A 14,298-nucleotide genomic window follows, 5' to 3' on the forward strand; every position below is an offset into this window, starting at 1 on the left:
TTTAACTTTATTATTTTTTGATGTTCCATTGTTACTTGGTCTGGTGAGGAAGAGATAGGTCGTTTGTATTTTGGTGGTTTTATTATTGTATATCTATTTGAAACTGAAGGTAGAGCGAACTGATTGGAAGATGTTTGAGACGTGGACAATTGAGTAAAGGAATATGAAGAGGATGGTGCATTCATATTTGGAGTTTGATGAGAATTTATTGAGGAATTATTGGCTGCTATAGATGCATAAGTTATCTTAGGAAAGAGTTTAATTGTTTCCTTAAAAGATAAGCTGTTTTCAGACATATAATGTTTTATTTTCTTTTGGCGATCAAATTCTGGGCATATCTCCCATTCATTAGTGAAGTGTTCACCTTCACAGGATAGACATTTTTTGTTAAACGATGATAAAGGACAAGAATCGGAAAGGTGAGATTCATGACACTTAAAACAGCGAGGATTACTTTTACACTGCTTACTCATGTGCCCATACCTATAGCAGTGGTAACAGATAATTACCTTTTGCTGGTATTTTTCAACAGTGTGTAAGACATGATTAATTACTACATACTTTGGTATATTCTGGCATTTAAAAGACACAATAACTGATTTTGTTGGATTAAATATTACTTTGTCATCTGCTACTATTTTTCTTGTTATTCGTTTCACATACTCAACCGAGAATTTGCAATGGTGATCAAATTCCTTTATTCTATTTTTAAGATATTCTTCCGATATATCTGAATCTATATCCCTTACTACACCTAGTTTAAACAATTGAAATTTTGGAATGTATGCGGTCAGATTTTTTTGAATAAGGAATTTGGAAGTAACTAAAGCATTTGCGCTACTATAATTTTTAAATGAGACCCTAACTCGGTTGCGTCCGATTGAGTCAATTTTTTTTATATAATTGTCAATTTCTGGATGTAACGTAAATAGGATCTCGCCTATTTTAACAGCGTTTAATTTTCCTGTAAAATTTAAACTGGAGTTTTCAATGAAAATGTAAAAAGGTCCTAAATCAATTTTTTCGTATAAATAAACAGGCCTGGTTTTTTCTGGTTGATCTGAGTTTACTAAAGTATTTTGTTTTTCATTAATATTGTTAAGATTAATACTACTACTTATCTTATTTTGAGGCTGGTTGGGTAGAAATCCATTTAAATCTTGTAAATCACAGCTACTATCCATCGAATTCTCAATATCAGGCGGTTCGCCTCCACTAGATGACTCCATAGAGGAGTTTTCAAGTAACGTTTAACTTATGAACACTTTCAAAATGTAAACTAAATAAGGAAAAGTTTAACAAAACTAAACAAACTAAATTAGAACGGTATAAATCAAATAATCCGCCAAAAATTAATATTTTTCGGAGAGATTTCCAAATTTAAATTAACTTTGACAATTATTTTGACGTATGTATGTTAAAAAAGTAAAATAATGATAAACAAATAAAAAAAAAAAAAAAACAAAAAAAAAAACAAAAAAAAAACAAAAAAAAAACAAAAAGAAACAAAGAAAAAAAAAAAAGGAATTAAAACTAAACAAAAGAGTACTTAAATAAAGCATTAAAAAACACCAAAAAATATAATTAAAAAAAATATGCATATAAAAAATGCACTAAACAGAAACACACAAATTTTACTAACATACATAATAACATTTATCCTAGGGTGTGAGAATTTGAACAATCAATTTATTTATATTGGATCAAAAAATGCTCTTTTTATATTTTATAAATAAAAATAAGTCTGGCTAATTGGTTTATGCCAAAGCCATTTACAAATAAAAAAAAATAAACCAAAATCTTTAGAAGATAATTTACTAAGTAAATTGAAAACTTACCATTGTTACATTATTTTTCAAAAGTCCCATCTCTCTCTGCTGCATCCAAAGCATCTGATAACACTGATTCAAAGTATTTAACATGAACGATTGCGTCTGCATTGTGTTATTAGACAACCAATTGTAATATCCAGCAATATCATTGGGTACGTTATTACACATATTTGATGGAAACCACTGCGGTGGTACTTCAGGGTTCGGATTTGCTATATTACCGGTGTTGGATCGTTGCGGCGGTGGTGCCTGAGGAAACGGTTGTGGAGAAGAGATGAGATTGTTACGCAATTGCTGCATGTTTGATGGATTCTCGTGATTAACTTGCTGTTCCAGTAACGTGTCGCACATGCTTCGTATCATTTGGAGTTGTTTTTGCATCTGAAACATCAAAAATAACAATAAATGTTTTTTGCCCGTATAATAAGGCCTCTCGCAACAATAACCGATATTCGCCCCGAACGCGAGCATAATCAGTAATTCTAAGATACTAAATGAGCTAGTGCTTCAGACGTGCCTTTGTCCCTGTGTTTATCTGCGGCGATATTCAACTTTACACAAGCGTAGTGGAACAAAGACGATGATAATCATAACATAAAAATATTATAGTAGAGAAATTTGAAACGGGAGAAGAGCTATATCTAAATTTCAAAGATTTAAGAACGGCTTTAGATGAAGATGAATAAAGCCATATCTCTGTTGATTTCTCATAACATGGCCAATATATTCTAGTTTGCGCTGTTTGATTGTGTTAATAATCTCGGATTCCTTGCACATTCTACGTAGGACCTCAACATTAGTTACACGATCCACCCATGAAATTCTTAAAATGCGTCTGTAACACCATATCTCAAAGGTCTCGAGTTTTCTTAAAGAAGCTTCAGAAAATGTCCAGGCTTCTAAACCGTATGACGTAGAAAATACATATCATCTGATGGTAGAGATTTTGGTACCAAGTGACTTCTGAAAAGAGACTTACGAACGCTGATCTTGCTTTTTATATGCGTTGTATTATTTCAGCAGAGTGGCCCATTGACTGTCTATGTTGGTACCAAGGTGTGTGTAACTATCCACCCTGTCAATTGATTGTTGGTTAACCAAAAGCCGTGTATTTAATATTATGCGCTTACTGACCATACACTTAGCATACACTTTGTTTTTTTCGTATTGAGATCAAGTCCATGTTCCCTACTTGTATCTGATATGCGCGACGTTATTCTTTGCAAACCATCTAAGCTATCTGCAAAAATTACTGCGTCGTCGACATATCTAATGTTTAGACGCACTCCGTTGACTAATACGCCCTCCTGTATTTCTCCCAGTGCTTGCTCGAAGATATATGTATTCAGAGTACATAGTAAATATCACCGTGGACAGAATACATTCTGATCTCACTCCTCTATCTATCGAGACTGCCCTTGTCAATTGGTCATCCACATCATGTTGGCAGTTTGGTTGTAATTTAAATTATACAGGGTGTTTCATTGGGAACCGGAAATACTTTAATGGTAAATAGAGGTCACCGAGGCCGTTCTAGGTGTACTAAATTTTTTGCCCTACCGACTTTTATATCGGAGTTACAGAGTGTTTTATCGATTTGGCTCATTTCTTTCCTAAGCCATAACTTTAGAACCACCCTGTATATTTTTTTAATATTTGGTACACATATGTCTCATTCAAAACCCAAACGACCGACATACTAATCACAAGAAAAATCCAGGTCCGGATTAACAAAAAATTATAAAGTAATTGTGACCTTAAAACAACACCCTGTATATTGAAATTTTGAAAATCTGTTTGCATATTTGAAAAGAGCACAAAAAACTAAGTCTAATGGTTCGCTTGGATTTTTCGGCCAGATAATTTTTTGACTTTAATTTTGAAATTATATTGAATTTTTTAAGAACTCTACATTAAAAAGCAGGTATTATTAATTTTTAATTATAAATTATTAAAGTTATTGAATAAATACTCATTTTAAAATGAATCAATACTTATTTACCACATTGGAAAGACCCAATTATTAATCACAAAAAAATCCAGGTCCGGATTAACAAAAAAACATAAAGTAATTGTGACCTTGACACAACACCGTGTATATTGACATTTTCAAAATTTGTTTGCACATTTGAAAAGACCACAAAAATCCGAGTTTATCGGTTCACTTTAATTTTTGGTGCAAAAATGTATTAACTTTAATTTTGAAATTAAATATATTCAAATTTTTAATAACTCTGAAATTAATAAGCAGGTTTTTAAAGCACTTTTAATAATAAATCATTCAAGTTAATGAATAAATACTAATTTTAAAAATAATCAGTTATTATTTACTGCGTTAAGGCTGTATGACACTATACATTTTCTTGTATCATTTCTAATATCGTTTCTGATATGTCAAAAAAATGCATAGTGTCATACACAGATTCTTGTACAAGAACTGCGGCAATTTCTGCGCAAAGAGCAAAAACGTAAAACCTGCTGGTAAAACATCTAAAATGTCATAATTACTTACTCATAATGGCGGCTGAAATGAAAATGGGATAATGTATTGATGAATTTATTTGTGTTTTTGTAGGTATTATTTATAAATCTTTTATTGATACTTAATATACCGTTTGGTATGGACTACTGTTCTACTAATAACCATATATTTAGCTCGTAGTAAAGTTCCAACTATAAATTTAGGTTTCATGGTGCATAATTTTTTAATAGACGAAAATACAATAGTTCCTACTTTGGATCAAACTGAAGATAATTCTAATGCAAATATTTTAGCACAAATATCAAAACAAAATAAAAACACAAATAATCAACCTCAGTCAACGTAAAATTCTGGTTAACATTAAAATGTTAATTATATAAAAGTTTATAAATTTTATAAAATATTTAAAATCAGCTGTGTCTGTAGATGCAGTACTACTATAACGTGACACAGGGTGACAAACAAGATTTCGACCAATCACGTGCCGAATTTCATACAATTTTCGATACAAGAACTTGCATAGTGTCATACAGGGCACAAATGTACGTACAAGAAATGATACAAGAAAATGTATACAAGAAACGATATCAGAAACGATATTAGAAATGATACAAGAAAATGCATAGTGTCATACAGCCTTTAGAAATATTTACTAAATATAATAGTATTTAAAGATTACTCACTTACCAATCACAAGAAAAATCCAGGTCCGTATTAACAACAAAATACAAAGTAATTGTGACCTTGAAAAAACACCCTGTATATTGAAATTCTTAAAATACGTTTGCACACCTGAAGAGAGCACGAAAAACTAAGTTTAATGTCCCGCTTTAATTTTTTGTGCAGACAATTTAATGGCATTACTTTTGAAATTATGTCGAAATTGTTATTATGAGTTCCCAGAGTTCTTAAAAATTTCGACATAATTTCAAAATTAAATTCATTAAATTGTCTGGCCAAAAAATTGAAGCGAACGATTAAACTTAGTTTTTTGTGCTCTTTTTATACCTTTGTGCAAACGGATTTTGAAAATTTCAATATAGAGGGTGTTGTTTTAAGGTTACAATTACTTTATATTGTTTTGTTAATCCGGACCTGGATTTTTGTTGTGAATTGTAAGTGGGTCGTTCGAATGTCGTAAATAAGTATTATTTTTAAAATGGGTATTTATTTAATAACTTTATAATTTATTGTTAAAAGTGCTTTAAAAATCTGTTTTTTAATTTCAATGTTCATAAAAGTATCAATATATTTAATTTCAAAATTAAAGTCAATAAATTTCCTTCACAAAAAATTAAAGCAAACCGATAAACTCAGATTTTTGTGGTCTTTATGTATATATAAGATGTATTATGTATACCTATATGTATATGATTATGTATATATAAGATCACAATTACTTTATGTTTTTTTTGTTAGCCCGGGCCTAGATTTTTCTTGTGATTAATAATTGGGTCGTTCCAATGTGGTAAATAAGTATTGATTAATTTGAAAATAAGTATTTATTTAATGGCTTTAATAATTTATAATTAAAAGTTAATAATACCTGCTTTTTAATGTCAGAGTTCTTAAAAAATTCAATATAATTTCAAAATTAAAGTCATAAAATTGTCTGGCCGAAAAATTGAAGCGAATGATTAGACTTAGTTTTTTGTGCTCTTTTTAAATATGCAAACAGATTTTCAGAATTTCAATATACAGGGTGTTGTTTTAAGGTCATAATTACTTTATAATTTTTTGTTAATCCGGACCTGGATTTTTTTTGTGATTAGTATGTCGGTCGTTTGGGTTTTTGATGAGACACATGTGTACCAAATATAAAAAAAATATACAGGGTGGTTCTAAAGTTATGGCTTAGGAAAGAAATTGGCAAAATCGATAAAACACCCTGTAACTCGGTTATAAAAGTCGGTAGGGCAAAAAATGTAGTATAGCTAGAACCGCCTCGGTGACCTCTATTCACAATTAAAGTATTTCCGTTTCCCTATGAAACACCCTGTATATGGTTCGTACAGTATAAATACCAAACAAAAAATATTTAAGTCGTAGGTCTGTTCCTTTTTAGAATCGTTTAGCCAAGTACACTGGAATTACAGCCACAAGACATATTTTATTATTACGCGTAGAAATTATATTTGAAGATTTCTATTATTGTAAACTTAAAGAAATAAACCATAACTTGTTTCATTTAATTTGTAAAAGTGGATTATAAAGCGTTTTTATCAAGCATCCTTGTCAGGATTACACTTTAACCGTGATCGAACGAAGGTGATAGTTTGGCATAAATTGGTGACACTTATTTGACAGTTGCGATGTTGACACTTTAGATTTGTTTTTATTATTCACTACAAGTATTTGTCGTATTATATTTATTGTTTATATCATTTGCTTTAACGAAATATTATTACTTAATTCTTGTCTTGTATTTTTAATGTTTTTATTTATTTACATTTAATATTCCTTTATTTGATTTAAAATGAATTCAGGAGTTTTTTGTAATTTGGCAACAATGCCAACTTACATCTCTGACGTGCAATGGTATTTATACTGTACCAACCATATGATCTTTAAGTCTCTAACATCTAATCCAGCCTCTTTCAAGATGGTTATGAGCGTATCATATTTTACTCTATCACATGTTTTTTTGTAGTCGATAAAACAAATATATAAGTCATAGTTGACATCCCTGCACCTACGTATAAGCACTTGAGACAGCGAATAGAGCCTCTCGTGTGCATAAGGCATCACATCACGGTATCCAAATTGTGTCCATGATACCTATTCTATTGACAACACTGTTTTATTTTACCATTTAACCTACACTAAAACGTGAGATGGACTTATAGTCATGAATTTTGTATATTAATGTATTTTTGAAGTTATACTTCTTTAGGCGCGATTTCATTGAGGGTGAAATTTTATTGATCTGCGCGCATGCGCACACCGACAGTATGGTATTAGTCGTTATACGGGCTCTGATTGGGTGTTGAAATGATCTGTCAATAATTGGTCAATATGGAAGTTATCGGTAAACAAAAATATTGTATATATTAGTTTTTATTGTTGTGAGGACAGAAATAAAATCAAATTTATAATTATAGTGACTTTTTAAATAGTTTTGAAAAGCCGCAGGTACGTAATTCTAAATGTTTCAGTTGTATTCCAATAAAAAATTATCTTCATACCTATCTATTTGGAAAATGTAAAAAAAAATAATTGCTTTAATTTACATAATCTGATTACGAACAAACTTTCTACAAATCTTCATCTAATATATCGTTTTCTTACTCTATATTTTGTTGTATGTTAATTCGACAAAAATCAAACTAATAATTTGATTCATATAAATAAACAAAATGTCAAAAAGTTTATGGTGTAAACGTTTAGGTTGTGTATATTCCCACATGACGTATACGCGAATGTGGTGTAGTGGGAAATCGCTTCAACTCTCGTACGGCGCGGTAGACGTGAAGTGGGTTCAAGCCCCAAGCAAGTTATTTTTTTTATTTTTTTTATAGATTTTATGATTGTAAGTATATTATTATATAATTTTAAAGCGACCACTTGGCGACACATCATTCTAGAAGGAAAAGGGACCATAACACGTAAACAAAAAAAACCTGATCTAGATAAATCGAATTGTTCTTTTTATTTCACAGACATTATGGTGAGCAAACTTTTGTTTTTAATAATATATCCTCCCTGGATTATTTGAGACATTTTTACACTTCTATCACCCCTACTGTGGTTTTTTCTTGCACTTACACAAATTCCAACAACTACCAACTATTTAAATAAATTCAATAAGTGAGAAATTTAAATCAACACAAAATGCGTTTTCCATAGTTATTGATTTCATGTGTAATGTGGTTTGTCTACTTCCACCATGGACAAACATCACATAACTGTATTGTAATACAGCTACTCTAAACACATAACTGTAACATCAAGTTTAATTTTACTTTATTCGATTATTTATTACAGTGGAGTGATGGCCGTTACTGTTTTCAATTTTAACAAGCTTTACACCAGTGGCTACATAACTAACAAGTGAATATTTCAACTTCCTGTGGAACTGTCATTTCTGTCATGTCATCATTCAGGATTTCCGTTATCATTCGCCAGTTGCCACCATCTATTCAACATGTGAACATCTCAATTTGGGCTGAAATGGTACCTCGAGCAGAATACATGTGATCTTTTGTGCATCCATGTTCAAGTTCACAATTATAATCTATGTTTCCATGACGGATCAATTTTAAAGGGTTTTCACCCGTGTATGTTTGTATATTGGTGGTTAGCTTGTCAGCATCGTGTGAGTATAACCTATAACTTTTTAAAACCGTAGTCAAAATTTCAAAAACTTTTCATTAACTTATCAGGTTATACGTATTTTAGGTCAGCACTGATGATTATCGGTTATCCGATCGAAAACTAGTTCTGAGTTGTAGCCCTTTTTAGGGAATTTTAATAAATATACCTTTTATAAAGAATTTTACTTGTTTTTTTTATTCTGGTGAATGTTCTAGGGTTATCCAGTATCGGCATCAAATAGTACAAAAGTTATAAAAGTTCGTTGAATTTTAATCGTCGAAATTTACCTACAGCTAGTTTTTATTTGTACGCGACGCGAAATATGAAATGTAAAATAAATTCTAGTTATTTTAAATATGTATCAGTGTAAAATAATTATTGTAAATATTAAATGAATTAAATGAGTGTGTGTAAAAAAATATATAAATTAAGTGTTTTTATTTAAAGTTAGTAAAAATAATAAATAAAGTCAATCGTGTAACAATATTTAAAATTTCATAAATTTTCTAGATATAACCCGGTATAGTTACATACTTACTTGATTTGAATTAAGTTCTTCCGAGTTTGACCTGCGCGTTTTTTTAAAACGACTAGTCGCACCAACTGAGTTGCTTCTGAAGTGCGCATCAGACGCGTAAGGAACTGCGTTTGAAGGTTGATACTCACTCTGCTGAACATAGTTCCCACGCTGAGAGTTTTCCGGCTGCGAATTAGCTAAGCCAGAAGGTGAATAGTTCAAGGATGGAAGTGATAGGAAGTTGTGTTTCAGTTCTGAGTAGTTATTTGCAGCGTCGGGAGAGTCGTCACTAGAAATAGAAAAACGAAATAACGACCGTATTTTTCGTTAAGGGGGGAGGTATGGTTTGACATTAACATTTCAAGCACATTTTTGTGAATTTTTTAAACTATGGTTTAAGGTAGAATTATTTTATTTTTAAATTAAATGAACATATTCAGTACAATTCAAAAAATAATAAAAAAAATCAAGGCAAAATATTGAAAAATAAGCCAACGTGGCAAATTTTTACAGACACCTAAAAAAATGTTTTGCGGTGGACATCAGAACTCCTCACTGGATAATGTTAATAAAAAACTTCAAAAATATTTTAATTAGATTATGAGTTTCTCAAGGTAACGCTATCGCGTTTTTTAGTTTTAACGATTTTTGAGTTTTTGGTATCACTCAGAAGTCAAAATAATGAAATTTTTTGTAAAAAAGGTGAAAATAAACATATTAATTATTGTTAAGGGGATCGGTACACATTTTCGGCTCCAATGCTATTAAATGGGATTCATTTTTTTCGAATCCTGAGAAAACTAATAAGTATTTTTGAAAAATTTAAACGCAGAATGAAAGATTACGTTATTACCGAGGGCCGAAAGCCCCTGAAAACGTCTATAATGTTTATTTTAATACGTTACAGGCGTGAAAAACTTTAAGAGAGAAAATTTAGTCTGATTTTAATCTCAAATATCTCATTCAGAAGAAACTTGTTATTTATTCTAATGTACTTTCGGCCCTCGGTAATAACTTAGTCTTTCATTTTGCATTTAAATTTTTCAAAAATATTAATTAGTTTTTTCAGGATTCGAAAAAAATGAACACCATGTCCGTGGTAATATTTTGTAAATCGAACATTCGCTATCTTTGTCCTACAACGCACTCAGTCGAACAGAATGTTCTGACAAGACAGTGACAATTTTAAGATATTTGACAAGACTTCAGAAATATTTTGAGTTGTTTATTAAATAATATTGATAGTGTATTTGATTAAATAATTGATTTAAGACGTGAAATTAATAAAAAGTTATTTATTGTTTATTAATTATGGAAGATCAACAGCAGATAATTCACCAGGATATATTTTGCGATATAAGTATTTTGTTGTTAAAGATGTTCAACATCTAATCTAAGCGTTCCATAGAAACAATATATTATTAAAAAAATCACTTCATCACTTTTCCTCTTTTTTCGATTAAGTATTAGTTTTGATTGCATAGTATATAAATTGATATAATTATTGAATACATAGTTAGTAAAAAATATCATATTAATTAACTGAATTAAAAATATCCAAGAACATTCAAAAGTCATCTCTAAGTTACTGGTAACAATGTCATTGTCAAGTAGTGTTTATATACATATCCATACCAGTGAGAAATTTACTATAGTCTATTCGCTAATCTGAGACACAACTGTCTACACTACAATCACAATAAAAAATGCACTATATAGAAATAAACAAATCAAGACACGTTGAATGTTGGAGGAGCACTCCCAAATCATGATTTGGGAGTGCTCCTCGTGCTTGTTTATTTCTAATGCATCTTTATTGTGATTGTAGTGTAAACAATTATGTCTCAGATTAGCGAATCGACTATATACGTAATTTACCGTGTAAAGAAAGAAAAAGTAGGGATAGACGTAAAATATCTGCGCCTGTGCTTTTAAACAAAAAATAAGCATAAAACAAAAAAGACATCGACAGCGTTACCTCACGAAATGTCTTAAAGAAAATGCATGCAAAATTTCAGGTGGATCGGTCAAATAGTTTTTGAGTTACAATGACCACCGTCCTTGAAAAAAGGAGTTTTGAGAACAACGCGTTTAAAGTTTTGACAACTTTTATTTGAGTGATGCACACCGGAATATGTTTTTGAGTCGCGGAGTAATTTACAAAAGAGAAGGGGAATAGCAGTTGAATATTTCTCACTACGCTCAAGCGCACTGGCGCGAAGCTGCTGCAAAGAAAGTCGAAAGTAGGAATATTCAACATGCTGTATTTCCGGTAATTTTGCCTCGATCAATCTGAAATTTTCAGAGAGTATTCTTAAAGTTATGTCCTTTTTTTAAATTAAATTAATTGAAAAAGACTGTAAGACTTGTACACACTTCTAAGTACCTACGTCAAAACGGCAAACAAGTGTACCTATGTTCTAAAAAAAAATGTTTTTTTTTTATTGTATCGTCTAGCAATTGCTCTTCTATAAAGGTTTTATAAGAGGACGAAGCTCTGATGATGCTAAAACGAAGCTACTTAGCTGATAATAAAACATTTTTTACACACTATCAATTTTTTTGACAACATACACTTGTTTGCCGTTTTGACCTTTTTTTAAATAACAAAATATCGAAAATTTCAAAATTTTCAAACCATATCTTCCCCACTCCCTTTCAAAAGTATCTTACCTTGAAAATCTCTCAGAGTCGCTCTCTTGTGATATTATAGAAGTCCATGGGTCATTTAAACCGTTAGTTATTGAGCTGATCTCAGATTTCGTGTCAATACCAATGTCTTGATTTAAATTTGAAGCATTACCTATAAAATTTAAATGCAACAAAATGATAAAATGACTGGCAAAGGACACTACATAATTCTTGAAAATAACGACAGCCTTTATACACGAGCAGGACACCCTCAAAAAAGCGCTTAGTTTTCGAGATACTGACCACGGAGAGGTGAATGGCTAATTTTATTCATACTTTATATTTTCGAGGGTGCTGAAAACGAAAATGAAGTTTATTTTGAATTTTATGTGGGGAATGTCAAAATCGCAATTTTAACCTAAAAATAAAAAAAATGAAATCACGTTTTTTGCGTTTACCTCGTTACAACTCTGTTCAATTTTAATATTTTTTTCTGAAATTTTTACAGTATATAGCTAACATTTATGAAGACAACGGTACCTGTTTCAAGCTTTTATTCTTATCCTGATAAAGGTTATGAATTTTTCAAAGGAAACGGTGCGGATTTGTGCATTGCAAAGTTGAATCGCTGCAAAGTTGTGTGACGAAATTTAAAATTTAGCTTCTTAATCACGTTTATGTTAAATTAGAGAGTACAAAGAAGTTTTCTGGTTAGGTTTAGATCAAAATGTTTTATAGAAAAAAATAGTGCAACTTTTAATGTCGACATTAGAAATCCCCAATATAACGCTTATTTTTCGAAATACTGACCATGGGTGGAGAATGGCTAATTTTGGTCTTAGATTATGTTTTTGACCGTGATGAAAACGAAAATGAAATTTATTTTAAATTTTAGGTGGGGGAATATTGTCAAAATTGCAATTGTATCCTAAAAATAAAAAAAAAATAATAAATTACGTTTTTATGCATTTAGCTCGATACAACTCTGGTCCGTTTTAATATTTTTTTTTCTAAAGTTTGTACACTATATATCGCTCACATTTTTGAAGACAATGGTTTCTGCTTTAAGCTTTTAGTCTTATTCTAGTAAAAGTTATGAATCTTTTAAAGTACAAGGAGCAGATTCGTGAACTTCAAAGTTTAATCGCAAAATTTGACTGACAAAATTTGAAATATAGATTTTAAATCAAATTAAAAAATAAAACATGAGTACAAAGAAGTTTTCTGGAAAGTTTTTAATCAAAATGTTTTATAGAAACAAATGGTGCAACGTTTAACATCTACGTTATAAATCCCCAAAATAACGCTAATTTTTCGAGATACTGATCATTGGTGGTGAATGGCTAATTTTGGTCTATGTTTTTGATGGTGCTGAAAACGAAAATCAAGTTTTTTTTGAATTTTAGGTAGGAGAAAATTGTCAAAATAGCAATTTTGCCCTAAAAATAAAAGAAAGTTAAACCACGTTTTTCTTAAAATAAAAAGTTGCACGATATTTTTTCAATAACACATCTAGACCTAAAACTCCCCATAAAACTTCTTTGAACTCTAGGGTTAAAATAAACGTAATCAAATACATAGGCGTAACCAGGGGGGGTTTTGGGGGTTGTAACATCCCCCCATTGGGATGTACTTTGAGCTCTATACGCTTAACACCATAGCCCTCTGGACCTTCCAGTAGTTGTAACCCCCCCCTTTCAGGTAGTTGTAACCCCCCCTTAGGATCATCCTGGTTACGCCTATGATCAAAGAGATAAATTTTAAATTTTGTTACTTAATTTTTGCGATTTAACTCTGCAATTCACGAATCTGCACATTTTATTTTTAAAAATTCATAACTTTTATAAAAAAAGACTGAAAGACTACAGTTACTTTCATAGTCTTCACAAAGGTAAGAAATATATGCCGTAGAAATTTTAGAAAAAAATATTAAAATGGAACAGAGTTGTAGCGAGTTAAACGTAAAAATTCGTGACTTCACTTTTTCATTTTTAGGTTAAAATTGCGATTTTGACAATGTTTCGTCACATAAAATTCAAAATAAACCTCGTTTTCATTGTCAGCACCATCGAAAACATAAAATAAGACCAGAATTAGCCATTCACCTCCCATGGTCAGTATCTCGAAAAATAAGCGTTATTTTGGGGATGTATGTATAACGTCTGTATTAACAGTTGCGCCATTTTTTTTCTATTAAACATTTGTAACTAACCCTTTCCAGAAAACTTCTTTGTACTCTACGTTTTAACATAAACGTGATTAATAAGATAAATTTTAAATTTTGCCTCTTAACTTTTGCGATTAAACTTTACAATTCACGAATCTGCACCTTGTACTTTAGACAAAAATATTAAAATCGACCAGAGTTGTAGCGAGTTAAACGCAAAAAAACGTGATTTCACTTTTTTTATTTTTATGGTAAAATTGCGATTTTGACAATATTCCCCCACCTAAAATTTAAAATAAATTTCATTTTCGTTTTCAGCACCGCCAAAAACATAATCTAAGACCAAAATTAGCCA

General features: G+C 30.7%; 1 protein-coding gene across 2 annotated transcripts in view; it reads right to left on the reverse strand.

The window, feature by feature from the left end:
* The window catches only part of LOC114334882 (pericentriolar material 1 protein), a 102,334-nt gene that overhangs the window by 53,175 nt on the left and 34,861 nt on the right, over positions 1–14,298 (reverse strand). For both annotated transcript variants that reach the window (XM_050654308.1, XM_050654309.1), the window contains exons 7-9: positions 11,819–11,948; positions 9,167–9,434; positions 1,839–2,213 (exon numbers count right to left, since the gene is read on the reverse strand). In XM_050654308.1, coding sequence (XP_050510265.1) covers positions 1,839–2,213; positions 9,167–9,434; positions 11,819–11,948 — 773 coding nt within the window. The remainder of the gene's footprint in view (positions 1–1,838; positions 2,214–9,166; positions 9,435–11,818; positions 11,949–14,298) is intronic.

This window comes from Diabrotica virgifera, chromosome 6 (genome assembly GCF_917563875.1).
Source record: "Diabrotica virgifera virgifera chromosome 6, PGI_DIABVI_V3a".
In the NCBI taxonomy this organism is placed as follows: domain Eukaryota; kingdom Metazoa; phylum Arthropoda; class Insecta; order Coleoptera; family Chrysomelidae; genus Diabrotica; species Diabrotica virgifera.